This window comes from Vombatus ursinus, unplaced genomic scaffold (genome assembly GCF_900497805.2).
Source record: "Vombatus ursinus unplaced genomic scaffold, bare-nosed wombat genome assembly UNPS02004677.1, whole genome shotgun sequence".
Taxonomy (NCBI): Eukaryota; Metazoa; Chordata; class Mammalia; order Diprotodontia; family Vombatidae; genus Vombatus; species Vombatus ursinus.
The window spans coordinates 716,412-744,087 of record NW_020944455.1 but is presented as its reverse complement, the minus strand read 5'-3'; the positions used below and the strand labels follow the sequence as shown (position 1 = coordinate 744,087).

The window sequence follows — 27,676 nt, the reverse complement described above, 5'->3', positions numbered from 1 at the left end:
GTAGAGAAAAGGCTGGAACAGCGAGATGGCGCTGCAGTGGACAGAGTGCTGGGCCTAGAGTCAGGAGGACTCTCAGTGAGTTCAAATCCTGCCTCAGACACTTACTAGCTGGGTGACCCTGGGCAAGTCACTTCACCCTCTTTGCCTCAGTTTCCTCATCTGTCAAATGAGCTGGAGAAGGAAATGGCAAACCACTTCAGTATCTCTGCCAAGAAAACCCCAAACGGGGTCGTGTGTGTGTGTGTGTGTGTGTGTGTGCGCGCGCGCGCGCGCGGGGGGTGGGGTGGGGAGGTGTGTCAGACAGTATGAGCTCAGAAGAGAGATCAACACTGGAAAAAAAAAACTGGGGATCATCTACAGGGGCAGTAGTTGAATCTGTGGAAGTGAAATTGCAGGAGATTGTAGAGGCGGAAGGGGCAGTGGAAGGAACCTTAGATTTGGAAACAGAACCCAGGTTCAAATTCCAGCTTGACCACTTATCTATGTGACACTGGGCAAGTTACAACCTCCAAGTTCCTTTTCTCATCTGCAAAATGAAGAGACTGGATTAGATTGGAGGTGTCAAACACCAGGCCTCATGAGCCCACAACACTTGCAAGCGCAGCCCAAACCAGACTAAAATATCATTGGGAAATACTTAACAAAGTAAATAAAAATGCAATAGAACATAGCTAATATTAATATGTGGTTTTCTAAGTCAACACGCAGTCTATTTATTTACAGTTTAGCGGTCCAGTTTGCTTCTATTTACAGTTTGACACCAATGGACTAGATTTCTCAGGTCCCTTCTAGCTGTCAATCTACAATCCTGTGCCTGACCTTAGCTCTCCCAGGGCCTCAGTTTCTTCCTGTATAAAACGAGAGGACTAGCAGGTCTCTAAGGCTCCTTCCAGCTCAACATCTATGAGCCTATGAAAAGGATTCAGGGCTGGATGAAACCTTAGAAATCATAATTTGACAGAGTAGGAAACTGAGGCCCAGGGTGAAATGACTCACCCAAGGTTAAGTAGAGAAAACAAATATCCAATTCGAAATTGCCCAACTCCCAATCTAGTGCTCTTTGCTAGCATTAAATTAAGCTGAAATCAATTGTCCCATAACAGCTACTGACATTTTGAAATACTCTGAATAATTAGAATTTTTTTCCCAGAGCGATTTTAAAAAATTTTTTATTGATTTTTTTTACATCACTTTTATTTCCCAACATGACCCACCCCAACCCCACCCGAGAGCCACCCCTTATAACAAAAAATATGTGTTAAAGAAAAGGCAGTTTAGCAAAATTAACACATCAACAGAATTTGACAGTATATGTAATGCTCCACATCCCTACTCCCGTCTCTGCAAAAAAAGAGAAGGCAGTACATTTCCTCCTCTCTTCTTCAGAGCCAAGCTTGGTTATTAATAGAAACAATCGATTACTAATTAAAATTCATGTCATCTACAAAGTCATTTACCGTGGAAAGAGTACAGTCAGGGGACCTGTATTCAAATCCTGGCTCTGCTATTTATACATATGTTGACTTGGGTAAGTCACCTCTCCTCTTTAGGCCTCAGTTTCCTCCTCTGCAAAATAAGGAGGTTGACCTAGTTGATTTCTGAGGTCCCTTTCAGCTCTAAATCTCTTGACCCTCTGAGCCCAAGAGCACTCAGATTTCTCAGTAAAATTCTCTCAGAATCCAATAGTCCAATTTGGATTCAAGATGTTAAGTGTTTAAAAAAAAAAAACAGGCTTTTGCAACACATGGCCATTAAACCTTGCTTGCCTTTACAGAAATGTCTATTATGCTTGAGGTTATTCAGGAAAAAGAAATGCTAGATCTTAGCTGTCCATTTGGAGGAATAAATGATCAAAGGCATAGTCTCCTTATGCTGGGCAGCATGATTATCAAGCGTACTTGAATTAATCCCCTCTATCCATTTGGTGGACTTTGATGTGAGAAATACAGCCAACGGTTGGCCACCCTCTGCAACGACAAAACAATCGAGCCCACCTTGCACAACAAGTTTCTCAAAGGAAGGACGACTCGCTGGCCTAGAGATTCCTTTTGAAAGGGTAAGCTGCACCTTCAATTATGCTGGCATCAAATAACTGCTTTCCTAAGTCCGATCTTATCACAAAAGGATGTGACAAGACATTCTTGACCTCACAAGCAGTTAATAGTGACCACTGATGCATGTGGGCATCGCTGCCCCATGCTCTGCAGTGACAGTATCAAGCTTGTCTGCCTTTGGACTCACAATCAGGAAAATGACAAACAAGGGTTCTGGCTTTCAGAGGCTCTGGCCTGTAGACTGGACCAGCTCTGAAGGCCTCAGCATTTCACATTTGTTAAGGAAAGATTTTACACCTCAGACTGACCCACCTCCACTTGTTTTTTTTAAACTTTCATATCTAAAGAAAAAAGAAACAAATTTATTAGTAAATTGACGAAAATAGAAAGTAAATAAAAAAACCACCCTGTTCTAGAAGTCATCCACATTACCTAAGAGCAACTAGTGAACACAGAATAAGACATGTTGAAACACAAGAAAAGTTATAAAAAACAAAAAGGCAAAATCAAAAAGTCATGGCTTTACTTGCTTCCAACCAAATATTCAGACTTTCGAGTAAAATGCGTATCAGAATAGGCTTCCTTCCTTCCCTTTGAAAAAACAGTGACCCAGGAAACAGTCTTTCCTTCAAAATAAATTCACATAATTGTCAGAACTGATTATGAGGAACTCTAAAGGAAGAGATATTTTTAGTGTGAACAAGTTAGGATCCACTTAGGTGGTTCAAAATATCTTCTAGGTCAAGACTTAAGTGCTGAATTTATCTTGATGTGGAAAATTACATAAGCATTTAAGGGTGAACTGTAATAAATAAATAAAAATGGAGAAAGCAAAACTTTAACCGGGGCTGGAAAGGAGAAAAGCTCATTTAACAAGGCCTTTATTGCTATCGGTCAGTCTAGGGACCATTTTTCTTAGGCTAATATAGGAAATCAAACTATTCTACTCTTAATATACAGCTCACCTTTAAATAGAAAGTTATTAAGTGTATGACATAGAAAATGCACAGGCTAAGTTATGGTCATCTACAGAATTAACTGTGCACCTGCAACAAATGCCCTCTGACAGAATGGACGTTTGCCTGCCACCGTTCTCCAGTGTGCAATGTCACCAAAGAGAGGAGCCTAGACCTCTCCTTTAAAGGAGCTCCCAAATGGTTCAGAGCCCGTCTTAGGCCAGCCTCTCTTCCAAGTGCTTTTGAAAGGCCTTACTTACCATCCTAGGAGGACAAATATCCAACAAGTAAAGCAGGGCAAAGAGTGTACAGCTAACGAAGAGTTAAGCTGTCTTTATAAATAAATCCAGTCTACAGCTAAAGGAAATCATTTGCTGTTCCCCACCAGGAAGAGGTCCAGTGAAAAAAGCGTTCCTGCTTCTGTGAAGAGACTACAGCTAACTACGCGGGAGATCCTAAGTCCCTCTCTGAGTTCCCTTATCAGGCAGCCATCAAGACATGAAATGCCATCGTGGGTTTTAAAACCCCATCCGAGTTCTTATCTGCACCTTCTAGAATTCCTCCCACCAGGAGAGACTCATTTCGGAGGGAGGAATTCCTTGCAGTTACTCTATATTCCAAACATCCGACTTTGAAGTTAAGAGAATGTGCTTATTATACAGTGATACAAATGTGCATTAGTGACCTGCCTACCTAAGTTTTCAAAAGTCTTCTACTAGGGTAAGTTCAAGGGTTTCAATGCTGATTGCTTTAGCCCAAGGAAAATTCCACGTTGGCTCCGAATAGCCCAGCATGCACATTCAGGGCTAAAGAGTAAGATAAGGAGCTGGAGTGCTACCAAGAGGTTGGCATGCTTTTGTCAGAACACATGGCATGACTGCAATATGCATATGCACAGAGACAGTCCGAGGTTTACGTGGTCCAAAAAAGACAGGGTTCCTCACATGTGCTTTACAAAGAAAATGGTGCCTGTCCAAATTCTTTAGAGTACAACTTGAATTTCAATTAAAGTGTTTTCATTTTCCACGTGTTCTATGAATCTCCCCTTACTCCTCCATATATTCAAAAAGGGAAGGAAAAAGGGGAAAAAGAAAGAGGAAAGGAAGAAGACAAAAAGACAGATCACCCTCCCTTGCCAAAAGAGAGAAATACACCCTATGGTGATAAGGCAGTATGTTTGAAAGAGAAAGTTGTGCATGAACTGATGTTGTCTGAACTTAACTTCGGTCTCTAACTCAATGTGTAATCAATCACCATGTCACTCCTGTGGCCACCTTCACACACACATACACACATGTGACACAGTGAACCATAATCCTTGAGTAGGGTAGTACTTTGGCTGTATGTGTATTTTAAAGAAACAATCATATTAAGAAAAATCAAAGTACCAACCCTGTCAAGCAACTGCTTTGCTGGTGTTGCTGCACGACCTTGGCTTTCTCTTGCCCCCCAATCCCTACCATCACCTCTACCCCTTCACCACGTCCAGGCTCCCTCTGACAGTCAAGAAAGGAGAGACAGGAGGCAAAGGCCCAAAGCGGAGCTGGAGTCTTCTGTTCTGCTTGGGCTCTTTGGCTTCTCTTGTGTCCTGGTTTAATGAGGTGTAAAGGTGAGAATCATCCAGCTGATAACAAAGTAGAAGAGGAAGATGGGGTAGACAGCAAGGGCTTTTCGATTCGGAGGCTGGCTATCAGCCAGGAACGCTGTGGATGCTGAACAACAACAAAAAACAAATTGGCAAAGGTTAGTCCTGGCTCTAGACCTGGCATGAGCATTAGAGGTCATGGAGTCCAGCCCCCTCGTGTTACAGAGGAGAAAACTGAGGCCTAGGGAGGGGAAGAGGCTAACCCAAGGCAAACAACTAGTAAGTGTCTGAGAAAGGATTCAAACCCAGACCTTCCTGATTCCAAGGCCAGTGTTCTGCCCACTAAATCACTTTTGTTTCTCAAGTCACCTTGAGAATAACACTGAATAAACCCTAGTAGGTAAATCTACGGTGGATCTCAAACACAGGTCAGTCAACCTCAGCTGTTTAGAACCCTGGGGGAATGAAGAGAGATTTCTTACCAATACTAAAATATTCTGGACTTTAGCCATTTTCTTCCCAAAATTTAGGATGGCCCACTTCCCTGCCAACCTAAAGAATGAATACAAAACAAAATCTTTTCTTGCTTATTCAAGGTCATCACTCAAGTGCCACGTATTGTTCTCCACTGCACAGCAAGGCCTTCAGGATGTAATGAATTATATCGGGCTGTTTGCCCTGTACTAAAACGACCAAGATTACTGGGTTTTCCTCATTTGGGGCGCCTGTTTAATGCAATAGGGAATCAATGGAATTAGAGTGTGAGGGGCGTATGACAAGGTCAGTTGTAAGCTTTAGAAAGATCACTTTGGTAGCAATGGGGACCATGGCTGTGAAACCCTGTTCCCCATCCCCCACTACCTGCTCTCTAACTCCCACATCCAGTTCAACTCAACTTCCACAATATCCCACCAGAGATCTACCCGGCTCTTCCACTGTGCGCTCTGGAATACTTGCTCCATAGATAACAAACATGCTTTCATCAGAAACCTTTTCCTTTCTCACTCCTATTGATACAGGCTCCCTCCTGATGACAACCCATCTCAGGGGGCCCTTTCCAGCACTGGCTGCACTTTCACTCACATTCCATGACTGGTCACTCTTAGCCTTTTGTTCTACCACCATCACTCCATAATCCTGATTCCTCTGAGTTGCATTCAATCTGTGTGTATCCCTCAATCAAGATTCCGGTGGCTGCCGTTCCCCAAGTCCTGGACACGGTCATTCTTTTTCAACGAGCTCAGTGCCTGGCTCACAGTGTTCCTCTCCTGCCCTCATACTGGGGAATTTCAACATACATTACCGATATTCCCTCAAACAATCTAACTTCCCAGTTACTACTGGGAAGCTTCTCACTTCCCATGAACTCCTTCTCCACCTCACCTCAGCTATACACAAGATGGTCATACTGTTGAGCTTGTCATCAACCACACGTGTGCCTCACACATGTTCATGAACTCGGCAATTCCTTTATTTAACCACAATCTGTTGTCAATCCAATTCCCCTTCTGCCTTGCAACTCTCCACCCTGTTCTTCATGCCCACCCTGACCTTCAATCCCTCTACTCCTCAGTCCTTTCCCAGGCCATTACCTCTATACTGGTACCACTCTCCTTCTTTTTCCATCTAGACCTCTTGGTGAACCAATGCAACTCTACAATGTCCTCTTCTCTCAAGTTCCGTGACCCTTACCTCATCATTGATCATACTCTGTCCCCAACATTGAATTAATCCTACCATTCTCTGCCTCCACTCCTATTCTCATGCTGTTGAACATAACTTAAGAAAACTGCAAAACTACGTTGACTGGTCTTCTACAAATTTATGTCCCATAATCTCAAGTGGAGCCTCCCTACAGCAAGGCAAATCTTTTACATCTCCCTACTCAATTCATTATCCCATTTACCACTGTGGCTCTTCCATACCTTTTTACCCTTCCTCAAACCTCACATTTCTCCTCCTGCCCCTCAGTTGGAAACTTTGCCTCATATTTCAATGAGAAACTTGAGGCTGTTGGAGTCGCTTCCCTCTGCCTACAAATATGCTCTTGTTTCCCTCATCTTCAAAAAACCCTTCCTTGATCTTTCCATCCCTAGCACTTCTATCTTTCTTTCCTCCCCAGCTGTAGGCTAAACTCATTGAGATGGCCCTCTATAATGGATGTCTGGACTTTCTTTCCTTTCACTTTCTTCTTACCTTTCTAGCAGGCTGGTTCCCAACATTCAATTCCATTTCAATTTCAAATGAATTCAAATTCCATTTCAATTCAATTCAATTCTTTCCAAAGTTACCAAAGATCTCTGCCTTTTCTTAATCCTCATCCTTCTTGACTTCTCTGTATTCTGTGACACCCTCAATCACTCTCTTCTTCCTTGATATTCTCTCTAGTGACCCAGCTCTCTCCTGGTCCTCCTCCTACCTGTCTGACCACTCCTTCTCTGGCTCCTTTGTTAGATCTTCATGCAGGTCACATCTGGTGGGTGGGGGAGTGTCCCCCAGGGCTCCCTTTTCTCTCTATACTCTTTTACTTGATTTCATCAACTCCCACGAATCAATTATCACCTTCATGCTTATGATTTCTAGATCTGCTTATCTAGCCCTAAACCTCTCTCTCTGCCTCTAGATTCCCATTTCTAACTGCCTACTGAACAGCTTAAACTGGATGTCTTATAGACATCTCAAACTCAACATGTCCAAAACTGAACCCATGAGCTTTCCCCTAAAATCTTTCCTTCTTCCTAACTTCCCTGTTACTGTTAAGGAGACCACCAACCTCCAAGTCACTCAGGCTTCCAACCTAAGTCTTTAGGATCAGACATCAACTTCACTATTCCCCAGTTGGAGTTCTTCACAAACTGGCCCCAACCTCCCTTTCTGGCCTTATTAGACATTGTCTCCTTCCCACATTTTAATCTAGCCAGAATGGCTTTTGTGCCTTTCCTCACACGTGACCACCCATCTCCCATTACTACAACGGTCTCCCTCTTTACCTCTCTGCCTCAAGAGCACTCCTTTGTTCTTTTGAGACCCAGCTCAAGTCCTCAAGTCCCTTCTACATGAAGGTGTGCCTGCTCTCTCTCCTCCAGCTGCAGGTGTCCTCCCTGGGCAACTATCTTGTATCTATTTTCTATATGTAATCTTCTTGAGGGCAAGGACTATTTAACTTAGTCTCAATATCCTGAGTACCCAGCACAATGCCTAGCACATAGAAGCACTTATTGATTGACTGAATTGGGGGGGGGGGGGGTCAAAGGAGATTCAGATGAGATTTTAGTGCATGGACCTTGACCCCCCTGTTCTGGCTGCTTAGAAGGCCTTTAAAAAAATCCTGATTAGGATCTAGATAAGTAAAGTCTCACCAAACTTCAAAAGATTAGGCTGGTTAGCTTCCAGAGGGGCTTTGGGTTTTTAGTAAATTTTGATAATGTGAAAGCAATTGCTCTGGTATGATGTGGTAAAAAGCGTGTTAGATATAACATCAGGGGACCTGATTTTGAATCTGAGATCTCCTATTTACTGCCCGTGTAATCTTACCTGGGACAAGTCACAAGCTCCCTGGGCCTCAGTTTGCTCCTCTGTAAAACAAGGGGACTCTGATCTCTAAGGGCCGTTCCAGTTCTAAATCAATGATACTAAGAATATGCAGCATCCATCGCTAGTCCAGTCTGCCCCATCTTGAAGAGAACCTTCCCTGGGTTAGAGTTAATTAAGCCTTTTTAGGATACTAACTCAGTTTAATGTGAGAGCCTTGCTTGTCCATTATTTTTTAAAAGATGAGATTTTCACCTCGAAAGCCCGTGTACCTACTCCTTAGTAGGTGGGATTGTCCTCTGACTAGTATGTGCCAATGGCAGAAAGCGCCTGTCTACAGGAAAGCACCGGTCAGGAACTTAAGATCAAAACAGGCAATAATTCTATAGCATCTTAATGTTTATAGAGCTCTTTTCTCATGACAAAGCCATGAGGCGTTAGTACAAGAATATTCCTATTTGAAAGCTCAGAGAGGGCAGCCAGATGGTGCAGTGGATAGAGTGACAGGTCTTCAGTCAGAAGACTCCTCTTCCTGAGTTCAAATCTGGCCTCAGACACTTACTAGCTCTGTGATAATGGGCAAGTCACTTAACCCTGTTTGCCTCAGTTATCTCACCTGTAAAATGAGGAGGAAATGACAAATCACTCTAGTATCTTTGCCAAGAAAACCCCAAATAGGGTCATGAAGAGTTGGATACAACTGAAAAATGACTGAATAATAATAAACACTCTTTATTCTAAGGGGCAGCTAGGTGGCACAGTGGATAGAGCACCGGCCCTGAAGTCAGGAGGACCTGAGTTCAAATCCGGCCTCGGAGCAAACACTTGACACTTACTAGCTGTGTGACCCTGGGCAAGTCACTTAATCCCAATTGCCTAAAAAGAAAAAAAAAAAGAAAGCTCAGAGAATCCTAGATATAGAGCTGGAGGGGACCCCAGAGGCCACCTACTCTGATCCCCTCATTTTACAAGGGAGGAAACCAAGGTCCAGAAAGGGAATGTGATTTGCCCAAGGGCACAAGCAGGATCAGACCTAAAGGTGTTATAGACCCTTAGAGACCATTTAGTCCAAGCCTTTCATTTGACAGATGAAGAAACTGAGGCCCAGAGAGGCTAAATGACTAGCTCCTGGTCAAAGGGATACTAAGGTTTTAGCCCTATTCTTGGTTCCAAATCCTACGTTACCAGAGACCCCAACATTTGCCTTCATAAAGCACAGAGCTCCCAGACATACTTTTACCTCTAACCTATGTTCTGTCTTGTTGAAGAATCAGAAAATGGATGTTTTCTTACCTAAGGTGGACCAGACAAACATCGCAATCACCACGATAAGCCGGATAAGGAAGTTGATAGGTCCCATACCAGCCAGAAGTACCAGTCGGCACACCAGCATAGCCACTGTTAAGGGCAAGACACAGTAACCCAAGACACAGAGACTCTGAAAGAATGATCTGAGGAAAAGACAAAGCCAGAAAGTTAAAGAAAAACCAATTATTCACCAGTCAAAGCCCATCACTGCAGGACGAGGGTATTTCAGAGACCCAACTACAACACGGAAGACCCACACCAAGCCCACAAGGTAATAACAGCCTGCTAGAACATGGCAGACCACCCCAGATGAATGGACCTGCCCTGAGCTCCAGTGTAAAAAAGGTACTGCAATTCATGAAAACATTTCTGTTCTTTGTTCACTTCCCCTTGAAGATGTTTCTCCTAATTAAATGACCTCTTTAATCACTAACAGCAGCAGCGAGCTGCCTACCTTGGGGAATGAGAGGCCTTCTTCCCCGAAGGAGGCTTCAAAGGTGATGAAGATCACCTGGGTGCCCTCTGCTTGGCACTTCTACCAATGAGAGAGAGAGAGAGAGAGAGAGAGAGGGGGAGGGAGAGAGAGAGAGAGAAAGATCTCTTTGGCAGGGAGGGCCTCCCTTTCAAAGACTAGCCAGCAATGTCAGTCTGATTGTGCCAGAACGCTAGATATGCTACATAGAAAGGAGAGAAAAGGGGTTGGCTTTAAGCATTTCCCCAATACTCACATGGTCCCCCCAAGAAGTTTTGAATTTAGTGTTATGACAACTGCACCAAACCAGATGATGACAAAAACTTCAGCAAACTGGGGTCCGCCATCTTCTTTACTATCCGCAGAGCCTCCCTGTAACATCCTAGGGCAGGAAAGCAAAGGACCAAGCCAGGGTTAATCAGACACTTTTTATCAATCAACATACATTTCTTAAGCACCTTCTATTTGCCAGGCCCTGTGCTAGTTGCTATAGACACAAAAAAACTAAGAGACAATCCCTACTTTTCTCAAGAAACTTACATGCTAACAGCAGAGACAACAAGGCTATATAAAACTACATAGAGAATAAATATAAAGAGAAGAAACCCAAAGTTGTTGGGGAATGAGGGCACTAGCAGTTGGGGCTACATGCAGAAAGGGCCGAGTGACCTAGGCCTTGTAGGATGAGAGGGATTCAAAGTCAAGGAGAGGAAGGAGTGCCTCCTCCCTGGCCTGGGGATGACCAGTGCAAGCAGAGCAGGGCAAAGGCTGTGATGTGTGCCTTGCCATCTCACCTGAAATTCTTGGTTAATGGGGGAGCTCCACTCTGCTCAGGAACCTCCCCATTTCAGGGGATGCAGTGTGTTAAGTGGGGAGATCGGTGAGAGGCCCGACTCCTCATCCAGTGCCTCCACTTACTCGCTGGATGGCAAATCAGTTTCCCTCTCTGGGCTTCAGGTTCTTCATATATAAAGAAATAAGGCTGGTCTACTTATGTTCAGGCACATCCCAACTCAAATATTTTAAGTGTGTTACAGCCACAAGTGATGTGACCAAAGGCTTGAGCCCCTAGACCACTGTTGCTGAGTGACTTGTTGGGAACTCCTGGGTTAGGGTTTCAGTTCTAGCTACCTTTAAATGGAAAGATCTGTATTCACTTATGTTTAGCAAATAGATGTGGAACTTCATTTAGAGGCATAATTTTTCATTTGTGTACTTAGAGGCCACTTAAACTACTAATCTGCTGGAAATTTTTTTTTTTTTTAAAATATCAGAGCTGTGATCTCATTGGCAGGGTTGCATTTGTGGGTAGGAAGCTGACCTCAGAGTCAGTAAAAACTAGGCTCAAGAACAAGTCTTGGCTCTGAAACATCCTGGAAGTGTGACCACAGGAAGTCACTTAAACCTCTCAGGGCCCTAGGGACCTCTCGAAGATGGGAAATTTCAGAACAAGAGCCCACCTGCATTGGAAGAGGAGTTCCTCATCAGCAGTTCCCTATTAACATTTATGGAACCGATTCTTTGGAATGTTCCCCTCTCAGACTGAGCACCCACTGCTCTAGATAAGACTTCAGGTTGTAGAGAAGGTGCTGCCCTGCACTAGTTGACAAAAGGAGCATCCTTCCTCACCCAGCAATTGTCTGCCTCAAGGAAATCAATCACAAGGCCTGTCCCCATCCTTCTGTCTAGATGTGGCCCAGTATTCTAACTTGGGGACATTTTGGGAGCCTTAATTTGGTTAGCCAATGCATTAGTGATACTGAAAAGCGTAAAGCTTTGTGTCTTCCACAATTGGAGAAGAAAGCCATTTATGCCTTCATCCCAGTCCCTAACACAAGTGGTGACTGGGATGGAGCCAAAAACAAAGCCAGTCTTTGAAGCACTCTGCTAATCAACACCTCTAGGCCTGGGCCTGCAAGCAGTGCCAAATCTCACCAACTCGAACATCACTTTGTCTACATGTCTCCATCTCGTCCACAAGGATGGTGTGAGAGCTTTGTCAAATGGCTCGTTGAAAACCAGGCATTTGGACTTTTCCCAATTAATTAGGCTGATAAGCCACTACAGCACTCTGGCACACTCCCGGTGTGCCAGCCCTAGTAACTAATCAAAAATGGTAAATGAAATTAGGTCACATGATTTGTTCTTGATGAACCTACACTCGTTTGTAAGTGATCATTTCCATTTCTAATCACTCCCAAACTATCTCATTAATAATAGGCTCTCAAATTTTGTCAGGAACTAAAGTCAAGCTCACTAGGTTACAGATGGGAAGACCCTCCCTTTCTTTATTTTTACATAAGAAGTTGTTAACCTGGGCTCTGGGGACTGATTTCCAGGCTGGGGGTGTGTGTCTGTGAACTTGAATGGGAAAGCAATGCCCCCTTTATTTTCACTACTGTCTCATTGAAATTGAGCATTTTCTCCAATTACTTAAAAATATTATTCAGATAAAAGGTCCATAAGCTTCACCAGACTTCCAAAAAGGGGTCCATGAGACAAAAAAGGTTAAGAGCTCCTGCTTTATAGAAATTAACTTACTTGTCATTTACAGTACTTTTGGACAGTACTTTAAAGTTAAAGCACTTTACTTATTATCTTATTAGACTGTCACAACCTTATTAAGTAGATATGACCATTTTGCAAATGAGAAAACTGAGGCTAAATGACTTATCCAATGTCATACAGTAAGCAGTAGAGTCAGAAGTCCTGGGTTCAGGTCCAGTGTTTGATAGGCCAGCATCCTCTATGTCAATAACCAATGATGATGGTAGTGGTGGTGGTGGTTCTTAATAGATGCTACATGGATCTTATCATTCAGAGTTTCTAATGCAATCAGGACAGGAAAGGTTTTACTGGTCCTGGCATTCAAATCAAAGACAAGAGAGATGGCCCAACCTATTAGGTTGGGTTCTATTTTATCTGCTACAAAACTGTCTGCTCCCTCCCTCTAATTGGCAGGATTTTCATTTATATTTATACTGATCTATAGACAGATTGTTTAGTTTCCTCAGGACAATGAGAGGGAGGATGATTGGAAGGCAGGTATGGCTAATACAGGATGTGAAGAAGACTGATATACACAGGTGGCACGGTTGGAGGAGAGATAACCCTAGAAACTTCTACAGATGGGTTTGCAAGGCTTGCCCAAGACTTTCTAGATTTAGGGACCTAAAGAAGACACCATCGAGTGGGCAATGGTGTTATGTAAACACAACGAAAAGGCTCTATGTGAAATCAGTCAGGCAAACATTTCCTCAATTCTGAAGCCCCAAAATGGCTTTGAAAGGCTTACTTCAAAAGGAAGAAATGAGTACTTACAGTGCAAGCGAAACACAAAGGACCAAAGGGCCCCAGAGATCCCCTACAAGGCAAAATGATAAACGTTAAACTGTATTTAGCAAATTAAAGGAAGAACACGATAAGGTACATTCTGATATTGGTATGTTCTGGCCCTCCCACTCCTGAGATTCGGCCATTAAGGAGGCCCTGCCAGACTGAACCCAAGCTGTCCTACTGCGGTCCCTTGCTCGCTCTTTCTAACTGTTCCACTGAGTCCACTTCCTCCTCTCCCACCTGGCACTTTGCCCTCGCTGGGACTCATCCCCATGTTGAGTCATTCATTTCTCACCTAATGAACCACGGTCCAGTGTTAAGCACTGAAATCCCCCCCCAGGCGCTTGCAAGCTGGCCTAGAGTTGGCTCTGCGCCGCATTAGCGCGTGGCCTTGTGCCCACACTTATTTCCAAGCCTTAGTTCCCTCATCCAGAAAACGGGGATACCATCTGCCCTGCCTAACTCACAGGCCTGTTTGAAGGATCAAATGAAATACATGCAAAACCTTGTTAGAAATTTCAAAATCCATTAATACAAATAAAATATCATCTTCATCCTCATTAACATTCCTCTAAGTCAATAAGGCACTGCTTCAAGGCCACGTCTCAACTAACCTGAAAACGGGAGAGAGACCTACACCAAAGCTCAAGGCTCAGATTGTATTGGGTTTGGTTCAGCCCTGTCAGTTTATCCTGGTGTGACGGCTCCCTCCGCTGGCACATCCTGGTAACTCGCCTGCAATTTACAGTCTGGACCAGACGACCGGGGCATTGAAAGCAAAGTGACTTGCTCAGTCACAGACTGTCAGAGGTGGCACTTGAACCCAAGGCTGGCTGGCCCTCTAGCTACGAGTCACACTGCCTCCTACCCTCAATCTCATATAGCAAAGAGGAGAGAAGCATTTGTTAAGAGCCATTTTGAGTTCTTTCTGTAGGCAAAATGTCTGAAGCAGCTAGGGGATGCCACAGCGCACACAGTGCTGGGCCTCCACCCTCAGACACTAGCTCTGTGACTCTGGGCAAGTTACTTAACCTTTGTCTCAGTTTCCCCAACTCTAAAATGGGGCTAATAATAGCACCTACCTCCCAGGGTTGTTGTGAGGATCAAATGAGATAATATTTGTAAAAAGTGCTTAGTATAGTGTGTGGCACATAGTAGGTGTTTAATAAATGCTTATTCCATTCCCTGGTCTACCCCTCATCTTTGCAAATAGCAAGATGAAGCCATTCAATTACATAGAAAAGCTAGGTTCAGGACTTTTAAAAAAATGAATTAAAGAACAATGATCAGAACTAAATGACATTTTAAAAGTCTCTTTTATTGGCCCTAATTGTTAACTTAATGCTTTTTTTTGTTTTTTTTTGGCTAGGCAATGGGGTTAAGTGACTTGCCCAAGGTCACATAGCTAGTGTCAAGAGTCTGAGGCCTGATTTGAACTCAGGTCCCGTGCTCTATCCACTGCGCCACCTAGCTGTCCAAACTTAATGCTTTTTTAAAAGCTGTACTCAAGCTTTTGTCAGCCATAACATGTGAGATCTGGCTGAAAAGTAGACCAGCTGCAGCAGAGAGGGGAGCAGGCTCAGGGCATAAGGCATCTCCATCTTCACCTGCCCCTGCCCCCCCCCACCCAAGGCCCCCAGCCTATCTGCTTCCTTGTAGGGTCAGGCTAGGCCAATTTTTCCATGGTACTTATTCCTACCTGGGTTGTGGCTAATGTCCTTCAGGAATCAATAAACTGAGCCTATGCTGAACTTAAGTTCTGCCTGCTTTTTCTAATTTAACTGTTCTGATTAGGGGATCTGAGGACATCAAAAGTGGATTTCAAAAAACAAAAACAAAAACAAAACCCCAAACCAAAACAACAAGAAAAAACAACCCCACCAAATAGCAAGCACACAATAACAGCCTGGAGGAAGAAAAATGAAAACAAGCAGAATTCATTATTTGGCAAAGCTACTAAAACAGCTGCGGCAATAAAAGTAGCAGCCACAGACTACAGAAGCAAGCTTCCTAGGGGAACAGAAATGCCCAAAGGGCAATCTATTCACTTGCTAATAACTCACAACAGGAAGGCGCTTTGTAATGGTAAAAGACAATTAGAAAGGTGGGGGATTTTTCAAATAATAATAATGATTTTTGATTGATATTAACAGCTTGGGAGCACAAAGAGCCAAAGTTCAGGTCCCAGGGCTGAGCCATCTTGGCTACGTGAGCCTGGGCAAAATTGACTTACACCTTGAAGTTCTGAGGAACCCTCAAAGACCAGAAATTCCACACGGGTAGACGGTATTTCTCTTGGTATTTTCCGTATACCAGGGGTGGGGAAGCGACGGCCTCAAGGCCACACTTTGAAATTTGGATTCAGTCAAACGGCCACACTTGAGGACCTAGAGGGCCACAAGCGGCCTTCAGGCCCCAGGTTCCCTGCCCCTGCCCTACACTAATGAAATCAAGATCTAGGGCCTACCCGTAACCAGCTCTGGGTAAGACAACATAGGATTTTAAGGTAAAGCGGAATTTAGAAATTATCCCACCCAAACTTCTGAGGAAGCCTGAGGCTCCACAAAGGGAAGTGATTTGTCCAAGGTTACACAACTACCAGGCTACAACTCCAGTGACCCTTCCAGTGTGCCATGCTGATGGGGTTGGGATCTGGGCCCCAGAAAGGAAAAACCCTGGACTTTCCCACAAGGTCATATCTCTGGTGGTTGCCTGAGGCTATAATCCCATCAACTGGCCTTTCATTGTGACTACACCCAATCTCCCCTCCATTGTCTTGCCTCCCTATGGCCCCAGGCCACTTCCCATCCTTGGTAATTCTATTACCTTGTGGACTACTTGGCCACTCCTAGATCCCTCCCACAGTCTTTCTGTATATAAGGTCCATCTTGTCTCCATTAAGGTGCTCTGATTCTTATAATCTAGCCACTGCTCAGATTCTTAAAATCTAGCCCATAGCTCACTAATGTTCAGACTCCTTAAGAGTCTGCCCAATATGATGGATGTTTAAATAAACCTTGTCTTTGGCTGAAAGAAGGCTTGGGTCAAATTCTTTCGGGCAGGACCCGCGTGTTGTGATTTTGGGGTCCCAGGACCCCTGAACCCCTAAACAGCATCAGTCCTGCTTATTAAATCTCAATTATTTTCTATTTTAAGATCCTCTTGAGCACACACCCTGTCTTACTTACCTTTGCACCTTCTATGCCTGGGAGGCATTTAATGGGGAGAGATTTGACCGTTTATCTCACTGTCTCCATGAGATCCTTAAAGGCCAAAGTGCCATCTTTCTTTCCAGACATCTTTATCTGGGCTTAGCAGCTTCTCTGAAGTCAGCAGCTAGGGACATCTATTGGGGCACCATCTCTGGACAAGATGCTCAGTGCCTAGCCACTAAGGATGAAAATGTGTAGGAGAAACTTTCCACCTTGAGCATGTCACTCCTGCCAAATCACTATTTCTTCCTAGAGTTCTTTTATGATTTCTTTGGGGATCATGCAAAGTTGTGTATTCCTGTAACACCTTTCCCTTTCTAAAAAAATCTAACAGAGCTACAATAGAAAGAATGGAATCTTGAAAACCTGATACTCACAATCTCTCAAGAGTGCATTGCTTTTTTTGGGGTACATGACATGAACAAATTTTTTCCCAACAGCCTTCAGGTCTCGAATCTGAAAGACACAAACCACTATCTTAGTGAACTGAGATAGGTTCCCAATACAACCTCATCACTCTCCTGCTGTCTAATATAAACCCAGGTGAATACAACGGTAGAACTAGAATGCCTCAGAGATTATCTAGTCATTTTACAAATGGTGAAACTGAGGCTCAGAGAAGTTATTTTAAAGCTAAGAGTGACCATTTTGTCCAAGGGTGTTTCAAGTCTTTTCAATAGCGAGCCACATGATCAGAAATCCTTATGAATTACAATTCATGCTCTGTGGTATGATGGCTGGTGGCAGCCAGTAATACAACAGCAGCCTCAAAAGGGGATTTGTTCTGTGAGGTTTGGATTCAAAGGGCTGCAATTGAGGACCTAGAGGGCCATATATGGCCTCAAAGCCACAGGTTCCCCACCCCTGGTCTATACTTTTAGAGGCCCACTAGGTTTGTGCTCAGGTTGGAAGAGTTCTGGAGAATGAGAATAAATTCTGATTTTGTAACACACACTCCTGCTGTTAGAAGCCACACTGGGGGGTGGGGCCAAGATGGCGCAGTAAAAGCAGTGATTTCCTTGAGCTCTCCCTCAAACCCCTCCAAATACCTATAAAAAATGGTTCTAAACAAATTCTAAAGCAGCAGAACCCACAAAAAGACAGAGTGAAACAAATTTCCAGCCCAAGACAGCCTGGATGGTTGGTTGGAAAGGTTTATCACACCAGGCTGGGAGAGGAACGCAGTGCAGCTTGGGCATGCAGGCCGCAGCAAACCTAGAACAGGCCTCAGAGGAATGAATCACAGGCAGCTGTGGTGGTTTCCAGACTTCTCAACCCATGAACGGCAAAGACAACTTAGAAGGTCAGTGGGAAAAGTCTGTGTCAGCAGTGAGAGAAGCAGGGTCCCAGCCCCATTCCCCGAGTGTGCCCCCAGGGCGGCGGCTGCTTCCTGAGCTTCTGGCCCACAGATTGAGGGGGAATTGAGTGGCTGATAAGAGGGGGATTGCAGGAATCTCTCTGCTGGTGCAGGATTCTCTTGCTTTGCCCATTCTTGGATCTGGGTCACAGTTCTGGGTGGTGGTCCTGGGGCGAGGAGGAGTGCTGGTGTGGTGGAGCTTATAGTGGCTGTGGAGAGGAAAACCTCTTCACAGTTCCAAGATAGAAAAGAGTGCTCACAGACCAGAGCACAGGCCAGGAAAGGAGTAAACACTTCCGCCCTTGATCACAGCATCTTGGAAGAACTGAAAATTTACAGGTCCCTAGAAGTATCTCTGAAAACAGCTGCACAAACCCCTGAAGCTTGGGACAGTACATTCTCCACACTGGAAACAGACTCCTACCTTAACAAAGAGTTTATAACTCAAGTAATTGGCTGAGATCATGAGCAAGCAGTGCAAAAAGAGTTAGACTATATTATCTTACTTTGGTGACAAAGAAGATCAAAACATACAACCAGAAGAAGACAACAAAGCCAAAGCTCCTATATCCAAAGCCTCTAAGAAAAATATGAATTGGTCCCAGGCCATGGAAGAGCTCAAAAAGGATTTTGAGAAGCAAGTAAGAGAAACAGAGGAAAAACTGAGAGTGATGCTAAAGGAGAACCAAAAAAATAATGACGAAAATAACACCTTAAAAAAATAGCCTAACCCAAATGGCAAAAGAGGTCCAAAAAGCCAATGAGGAGAAGAATGCTTTAAAAAGCAAAATTGGCCAAATGGAAAAGGAAGTCCAAAAGCTTACTGAAGAAAATACTTCCTTAAAAATTAGAATGGAGAAATTGGAAACTAGTGACAATGTGAGAAATCAAGACACTGTAACACGAATCCAAAGGAATGAAAAAATAGAAAAGAATGTGAAATATCTCATTGGAAAAACAACTGACCTGGAAAATAGATCCAGGAGAGAGAACTTGAAAATTATTGGACTATCTGAAAGCCATGATCAAAAAAAGAGCCTAGACATCATCTTTCAAGAAATTATCAAGGAAAACTGCCCTGGTATTTTAGAACCAGAGGGCAAAATAGAAATTGAAAGAATCCACTGATCACCTACTGAAAGAGATCCCCAAAGGAAAACTCCTAGGAATGTTGTAGCCAAAGTCCAGAATTCTCAGGTCAAGGAGAAGATATTGCAAGCAGTCAGATGGAAACAATTCAAGTATTGTGGAAACACAATCAGGATAACACAAGATTTAGCAGCTTCTACATTAAGGGTCCAGAGGGCATGGAGTATGATATTCTGGAGGGCAAAGGAGATAGGACTACAACCTAGAATCACCTACCCAGCAAAACTGAGTATAATCCTTCAGGGTAAAAAATGGTCATTCAATGAAATAGGGGACTTTCAAGCATTCCTGTGGAAAAGACCAGAACTGAATATAAAATTTGACCTTCAAATACAAGACTCAAGTGAAACATGGAAGAGGTAAACAGGAAAGAGAAAACATAAGAGACTTATTAAGGTTGAACTGTTTATATTCCGGCAGGGAAAGATGATATTTGTAACTCATGAGTCCTTTGTCAGTATTAGGGTAGTGGGAGGGAAAAAAATTATATGTATGTATAGACAGATAGATAGAGGGCACAAGGTGAGTTGAAAATGAAGGGGTGATATCTGGAAAATAAAATTAAGGGGTGGGAGATTATACCGGGAGAAAGAGAAAGGGAGAAGTAGAATGAGGTAAAATATCTCACATGAAACAGACAAGAAAAGCCTTTTACAGTGGAAGGGAAATGGGGGAAGGTGAAAGGGAATGAGTGAATTTTATTCTCATAGGATTTGGCTTAAGGAGGGAATAACATATACAATGGGGTATGGAAATCTATCTTACCTTACAGGAAAATAAGGGGGGAAGGGGACAAGAGAGCAGGGAGTTGATAGAGGGGAGGGGATAATCAAAAGCAAACACTTCTGAGGAGGGACAGAGTCAAAAGAGAGAATAGAATAAATGGGGGGGAGGATAGGATGAAGGGAAATATACTTAGTTTTTCACAACAGGACTACTATGGAGGTGTTTTACATGACTACACATCTATAACCTGTATCGAGATGCTTGCCTTTTCAATGAGGGTGGGTGGGGAGGAAGGAAGGGAGAAAATTTGTAACCCAAAGTTTTAAAAACACATGTTAAAAATTTAAAAAAAATTAAAAATTAAAAAAAAAAAAGCCACACTAGTAGACCCTGCAATCTCTACCAGAAACGTCTGAAAGGGGCCCAGTAGTCTGACCCCTGGTAAAAGGCTCCACTGTCATATACTCAAAGAAATTTGGTCTCTTAACATTCCCATTTTAACTGGTAAATGAACCAAAACAGTTAAAGAATCACCTATAAACACAACCTAAATGTTATTTCAATAAGCAAACATAGTGTAGTGAAGATGAGATTTGGAGTCAGTCAGAAGACCTGAATTTCAGTCATAGTTTTGCCACTCACTAGCTGTTTCTCTTCTCTGGGCCTCAGTTTCCTCATCTCTAAATCATTCGAGGACAGGCTTGATCCCTCAACCTCAGGCCTACCAATTCTGGGGCTGGCCCCTTTCACTACATCTCCTAGAGCTGGACTTACAATGGTTTCTTTCACAGGTTCATCTAACGTAGAATAGTCTTCATCCTGGGAGTGAGATGCCATTGGCACTGTGATCTCTCCCTCCACAGGGATATCTTCTGAGATGGATACATCGGAAAGACCTAGGAACTGGGAAAAGTTAAAAAAAAAAAAAAAAGAATTAAATTAATTAATTAAAACTCCAGGAGGCAGCTAGGTGGCACAGTGGATAGAACACCAGCCCTGAAGTCAGGAGGACCTGAGTTCAAATCCAGCCTCAGACCACACACTTGACACTTACTAGCTATGTGACCCTGGGCAAGTCACTTAACCCCAATTGCTTAAGAAAAAAAAAACTCCAGACCAATTTTCATTTTCTTCAGAGACCAGGTCTTTTGCAGATTTTATATATCAGCTAGTGAAATAAATCACCTTAATATTTAACAATGAATGACACCTACATCTAATTCTTTACAGCTTGAGAAAAAAAGGGGGGGGGCTTTATGATACAAGACAATAAAAAAGTAAATGTTAACAGGAGCTGTATCTAACCCATGAGCCTTGGCTTTCTCATTTGTAAAATGAGGAGGTTGAGCTGGATAAGGCTGGCGGTCCCTTCTGGTGCTCAATCAAGGATCTGAAGCAGGAAATTTGAGTGTCTGGATCAAGGGTGGATTTGTTCTGTGAAATTTGGATTCAGTCAAAGGGCCACACTTGAGGACCTATAAGGCCACATGTGGCCTTGAGGCCGAAGGTTCCCCACCCCTGGACTCTGGATGGTTCTGAGTTTTGCAACACTGAGCTCATTCAGAGAGTGATGGAAGGTTGAGAAAGTGATTTCATCACAACAAACCTGCCAAGTAAAGTCTCATTAGGATTGGGAGGGGACCTGTAATGACATCATTGTAGGGAGTGCCCAGTGAGCAACTCCCTTGGCCAATACCTGCGTGCCTTACAATTCCAGTCTTGAGAGATTTGTCAGAGGAACCCAGGTTTTCCTGGCCCCAGGGCCAGTTTTCTACATACAGTGCCATGCTGTCTCTCTAGTGTCTCATTTTCCCCATTTAAAAAATGAGGAAAATGAAGCTCAGAGAGGTTAAATGTATAGCCACGAAGCTAGAATGTATGCAAAAATTTAAACCTAGGCCTACAGGTTCAAGTCTAGACTCTTTCTACTAGAAAGTACAGAAAATTTTTGCAGGAGGACAACTGGTTGACATTCCTACCACAGAGTTAGCATATAAAAATTTTCTTTGCATTAATGGGGAAAATGGCATCTGATAAAATTTAGCATCTGCTCAATTAGGATTCTAAGGGAAATCAGGTACAGCAGGTTTCTTTCTGAACATGCTCTACCACAATTTGGTTAGCACAGAAGAAACAATGTTGGCTTTGAAGTCACGGGAGCCAATTTCAAATCCCGACATGGTATTACCCAGGCAAGTCCCTTTCTTTCTTTGGGCCCTGGTTTCCTCAGCTGCAAAATAAAAGGTAGCCTAGAGGTTTCCAAGCAAGCAGAGGTAAATGATCCCTTCGAAGTGATCCGATAACAGGGGTTCTTGGTAAGGTCCATATTGGACTAGCTGGGCCCCAACGCGCCTCCCAACTCTTTAAACCTTGGGGTTCAATGACCCTAAGGCCCTTTACAACTCTGCAACTTCTAGACAGAGACAGGCCTGGAAACTTGTGAGTTCACTGGTGAGGGAGCACACCATGAGGAAGTCCCATTAAAGGGACAGGCAGCACCTCCTTGGAAACTGATAGTCTTAGAGGGCTGCCTTCAGCATACAGAGGTTCATGATTTTGGGCAAGGTCACACTGCCACAGTGTATCAGAGACAGGACTTGAACCCAGATCTTCTTGGCTTTCAGGTCAACTCTCTATGATGTTGCCTAAAATATATGACCTGATGAAAATCAAGAACCAATATTATGCTTAATGGAAAAAACCCTAGTGAAATTCCTCTTTAAAACAGAGTAAGAAAGGGTGTTCTAGGGCAGCTAGGTGGAGAAGGGGATAGAGCACCAGCCCTAAAGTCAGGAGGACCTGAGTTCAAATCCGGCCTCAGACACTTGACACTTACTAGCTGTGTGACCCTGGGCAAGTCACTTAACCCCAATTGCCTCACAAAAACAAAAAACAAACAAACAAACAAAAAAACCAGAAAGGGTATTCTCTGTTATTACTTATATTTAATATATTAACAGAAATGATAGCTATAATTATTAAAGAAATAAAAGATATAATTACAGGAAACAAGATATTACTCTTTGGAGTGATATAATTATATAGGTAATTAATGCAAAAAATTAATTCAGTGAAGGTGAAGGATAAATGCAGCAAAATCAACAGTACTACTGTATATCCATGACACAGAAATGCAGTTTTTAAACAAGAGAAATTTCATTAGCAACAGTGACCAAAAATACTACTTTACTTAGGAGGCACAAAATTTGATCAAAGAAAATTATTAAAACTAGTGGGAAAAATAAAAAAGGTAAGATAAATGGAGCAATATGGGAAATATAATGTATTAGACAAGAAAAATTTCCCTAAATTAATTATAGATTTAAATCTCCAGGGATTTTATAGTGTTTGACAAACTACAAGTGAAAATCATTGGCAAGAAAAGGAGGCAAGGTTATCAATAATGTGCATATTTTAAAAAATAATCTTGAGGGACATATCCCATCAGATTTTAAAACATTACAAAGTGAGAATTAGCACAATTATTATTGGGTTAAAAACGAAATCCACTGAAAAGAACAAATTCTACATTCTCTTAAGAACTTAACATCACAAGTTAGAAGCAATATAACAATGGGGAAAGGTATTTCTTCGTAATAAACAATGTGGGACAACTAAAGAGTGAATGATTTGAATCCATACCTCACAATACACAGAGTAAATAAAGCCCAGTTGGGCTTTTTTTATATTTACAAAAAGAGCTTGGAGAAAAAGGATTAGTATAGTTATCCCAATTTTGGATATGTGATCTCTAAAATCCTGCTTAGCTTGAAAATTCAGCTTTTGGAAAATGTCTCTAATTTTATTTTCCTTTTCCTTCTTCTCTTCCCTCTCCCCATTTCTTTCCTCCTTATCTCCCTTTTATTCTACCCCTCCTCTGCCCCTTTCTCTCTCTCTTCCTTTTTTTAATCTTTCTCTCTCCCCTCATATTTCTTCTCTATTTCTCTCTCCTTCTGTCTGTATCACTCCCTCCCACTTCCTGTCTTTTTTCTTTGTTTATCTCCCTCCTTCTTCTTTCCTGTTTCTCTTTTCTACCCTACCACCTTCCATTCCTTCCTCCCTCCCTTCCTTCCTTCTTTCCTTCCTTTCTTCTTTCTTTGCTTCCTTCTCTCCTTCCTTTTTTCTTTCTTGGAATCCCACAGGAAAAATTTCTCAGTCATTTTTCATCTCTAGAGCTATTAGACCAGATCTGATTGACTATTACATTTTAGAATAAGTGGTTTATTATAAACAATCATAAATATCAATGCAATTAATTAACTTGATTTGTAACTACATTCAAAGAAATTAATCTCAATGTATAGAAAGCATACCCTTTCAACCACTCTTAAATTTCTCCAAGTATTCTTTTTCTAATCACTTTTCTCTTATGTATTCACATTGTTCTCCTGCTACTTTTTTTCACTTTCCTTTATCTCAAAAAGGACTTTTCAGATTTCTTTAAATCCTTCATACTTGTCAGTTTTTAAATTATCTGTTATGACTTTTTGTGCAAATTGCATTAATTAAATTAGTACCACAATTTATTTAACCATTCTTTTATTTTTGCATATTTAAGTTTCTTCCAATTGTTTTTCTGCGATTTTAAATAGTGCTGCTATGAAAAATCTTTGAAACAAACAGGTATTTTGGTTTGTTTGTTTTTGATAAATTTCAGGGTATCATCCATCAAATGGAATTATTGGATCAGAAGTTACTGTTATTTTTGTAACCATGGCCACACTCTGTTAAACTGTTCTCTAAAAGGCAGCATGTTACATAGGACATGGTGCTGGCTTTGGCATTGGAAGATATGGATAGAAATCCTACCTCTGGCAATTATTACCAGGATCATCTTGGATAAGTCACTTAACCACCCCCACCCAGGTCTTAGTTTCTTCATATGTGAAAACTGGAGGGGGTGGAATGGATGAACTTTGAGTTCATTCCAACTTTAGATCTATAATTTATGATCAAAAGGAGTATACACATCTGAAATATCATCAGTGATAAATAGATTTACTTGTTTTATCACAACCTTGCCAACTCTAAATTTTGTTGCTTTTAATTATTTTTTTTGCCAACTTGATGGTATGGTCCCTCAAATGTCTTAAATTTGCATTTTCTCTCATTAATGAACTTGAATATTTTTTTCAAATAATTATTAACAATTTTTGTTTCTTTTTGAAAACTGTCTTTTCTTATTCTTTAACCACTTGGTTTGGTAATTACCATTGTGAATTTCATTTATCTATTTATTTATTCATTTATTTATTCACTCATCTATTTATTTGTTTATTTAGTTATCTATTCATTTATTTTATTCTGAGTTTAAGAAATAAAACAAGCATTTCTATAACATAGAATACAAAAAATGATTACACATGGAATTTCAAAATTATTATGTACAACTTGCTATTCTTTTAAAATATATATTAAAGTTATCATGTAACTTTAAAAAAAAAGAAGGGAGACACATTACTGAGTATTAAAAACATGGAGGAAAACTGGAAATAGTATAATTTTGTGTCAATATATAAAAGCAAAAACTTTTTAGGGGCAGCTAGGTGGTACAGTGGATACAGCTCCGGCCTTGGGAGTCAGGAGGACCTGAGTTCAAATCCAGCCTCAGACATTTGATACTTACTAGTGTGACCCTGGGCAAGTCACCTAACCCTGACTGCCTCACCAAAAAGAAGAAAAATTTTTATATAGTGAAATATAATATTAAAAGAAAACACATAATATTAATATATAATATTAAAAGAAAAACAACAAAATGGGAAAAGGTATGTGATAAATATAAATCAGAAAATATATAAAGAACTGGAAAAAAGTATATGAGGGGGAAAAGAACACTTAGATACAAGAAAAAATAGATAACATCTGACATAAATATTGGTTTAACATTTGCAAAGCATTTTACATGTATTATCTCATTTGATCTCCACAATGAAATAAATTATCACACTAAAAATATGAACAGATTTACTTAGCAATTCAAGAAAGACTAAAATTAAAACAATTTTAAAACTGCAGATCTTACAAAGTATCAAATTGTCAGGGACGTGAGAGAACACTTACATGCTGATGTTGCTGGAAATTAGTTCAATCTTTTGGATGGAGAAGAATTTCCTAACAGACAACCAGAGTTATTATAGATAACTATGGCAGTGGCAAACCTCAGTCAGGAAGACCTGGCCATCACCCGCCTCAGAAAAATACTACCATATAACTCTGGACAAATGATCCTTAACTTCTTAGCACTCCAAGTAACTTTTACTTAAAGGATTTAGAATCGTGGAATCTGGGTTCACGTCCTGCCTCTGCCACAGTAAGCTGTGTGACTCTGAGCAAGTCACTTCCCCTCTCTGCCTCTTTCCTCATCTGTAAAACCACGATCCTAAGAGATCATGTTACAGATGAGCTGACAGTTTGCACCTGTGCAGGGAGTTTCCACACAAGTTCATGAAATCACAGGTCCGGACCCCCTACCCTATAAGAAATTAGAGTTACAAAAGTGTTCATGGCTATTGGTACTGTAACTCTAAATCAAGGAATAACCAAAGGGAGTTGAGGGGGAAGGGGTGCAGTATTTTCACAAGGATGTTCTGTAATCATACGATTAAAAATATTGGGAAAATTGGAGGCATAATGCAACGTCTTGAGAATGAGATCTGGGTTCAATCCTGATTATCTTGGATAAGTCACTTTCCCTCCCCGGGCCTCAGTTTCCTCTACTGTAAAACAAGGGGGTTGGACTAGATGGTCTCTGAGAGCCCTGATGACAGCTTAAACTATCTGTGATTCTGAAATATTTAAGAAACTTCCAAAGCAGGAAGATAAAGTTAGAAGGAGTAAACAGAACAAGAGCTGTGGGAAAGGGAGAACACTGGCCCATTTCTGGGAAGGTTGGGGGGAGAGGGGAAAGGAGACATTGGACAGTCGTCAGGATGAGACAAGAAGGCCCTACGAGGAGGGCGCTCGGCTCCTTACCCCCCGCTTCCCAACCCCCTGGCCCGCCCGGGCTCCCTCTTGCCCTTGGCCCTAATCTCACCCCAGGTTTGGTCGCAGTCTCACCCACCGTCCGCTCGTCGGCTTCCGCCATCTTCAGTCTTTCTCTTCCTCCTCAGGGCGCAGGCGCCAGGACAGCGACGTGGAACTCCGCGGCTGGGCTGGCGCATATGGATGACGTCACGGACAAGAGCCTATCACGGACGTCACAGTCGGTAACTCTAACAACACTTCGTCCCGCCCTTCGCTCCGCCTCTCTTTTGTTTCCAGGCTCTCCCCCTGCCCTGCCTCTCGGGATATTGCTGTTAAGTCCCCGCCTTTTCACCTCTACTTCTCTTCCTCCACTGAGCTAACCTGGCCTCTGGGCACCTCCTTGCCACCAGGTCCGACCCAAACCCAGAAGGAATCCGTTCTCTAGACACTGTTTGCAGACTTCCAGTGACTGGGAGCTCACTGCCTTACAAGGTCTTCCGTTACCCTTTTGTGAGGAAGTTTGTTTCCTCCTGTCAAATCTGAGTGCCCTCCGGGGCCAAACACAACAAATCTAATCCCTTTTCCACGTGACAGCTCTTCAAATACTTGAGGACAACTATCCTGTCACTGAGTTTTCTAAACACACGCAAGTGACTCAACCAGTCCTGGTATGGCATAACCTCTTCCGGTTGTCTCCCTGCCTCCCCGCCCTCCACCTCACCCCGTTCCCTTCCCCCACCCCCACCCCGTCCCTGTCCCCATAAGTTTTCGATTTGTCAATGTCCTTCCTATTGTAATCCTTAGGTAGCATAGGGGCTGCCCCTTACACCTTTGTCTCCTCCCCCAACTAAACAAACTGTAGTGCCCAGAATCGAACTCATTATTCCAAATGAGGGGAGCAAAGAACAGTGGGACTATCACTTCCCTTTTTCTAGAAGCTCAGTCCATCTTAATGGAGCCCAAGATTGCATCAGCTTTTTGCCTGACCAGTGATACCACACTGCAGACTCATTTTAAGTTTTCA

General features: G+C 42.4%; 1 protein-coding gene across 2 annotated transcripts; it reads right to left on the bottom strand.

The window, feature by feature from the left end:
* Positions 1 to 1,552: 1,552 nt before the first annotated feature.
* Positions 1,553 to 26,838, bottom strand: YIPF6 (Yip1 domain family member 6). Of its 2 annotated transcripts, none has more exons than XM_027839067.1 (7): positions 26,750 to 26,838; positions 20,461 to 20,589; positions 16,832 to 16,910; positions 13,228 to 13,270; positions 10,163 to 10,288; positions 9,420 to 9,577; positions 1,553 to 4,722 (listed from the first exon to the last, which is right to left on the bottom strand). In XM_027839067.1, the coding sequence occupies exons 1-7, from the start codon at positions 26,771 to 26,773 to the stop codon at positions 4,604 to 4,606; spliced, it is 678 nt and encodes a 225-aa protein (XP_027694868.1). In that variant the 5' UTR covers positions 26,774 to 26,838; the 3' UTR covers positions 1,553 to 4,603. The 2 variants fall into 2 exon arrangements, with proteins under 2 accessions (XP_027694868.1, XP_027694863.1); XM_027839062.1 differs by having other exon boundaries at positions 26,723 to 26,783.
* Positions 26,839 to 27,676: the final 838 nt, after the last annotated feature.

What these genes read in the sequence shown, in the direction of transcription:
- YIPF6 (XM_027839062.1), bottom strand. Translation starts at nt 26,773, where the DNA reads ATGGCGGAAGCCGACGAGCGGACGGTGGGTGAGACTGCGACCAAACCT. An exon ending in AACCTGTGAAAGAAACCATT is followed by an intron (nt 16,911 to 20,460) that starts GTAAGTCCAGCT and finishes TGTGTCTTTCAG; the next exon opens with ATTCGAGACCTGAAGGCTGT. An exon ending in CAATGCACTCTTGAGAGATT is followed by an intron (nt 13,271 to 16,831) that starts GTGAGTATCAGG and finishes TTTGCCTTGTAG; the next exon opens with GGGATCTCTGGGGCCCTTTG.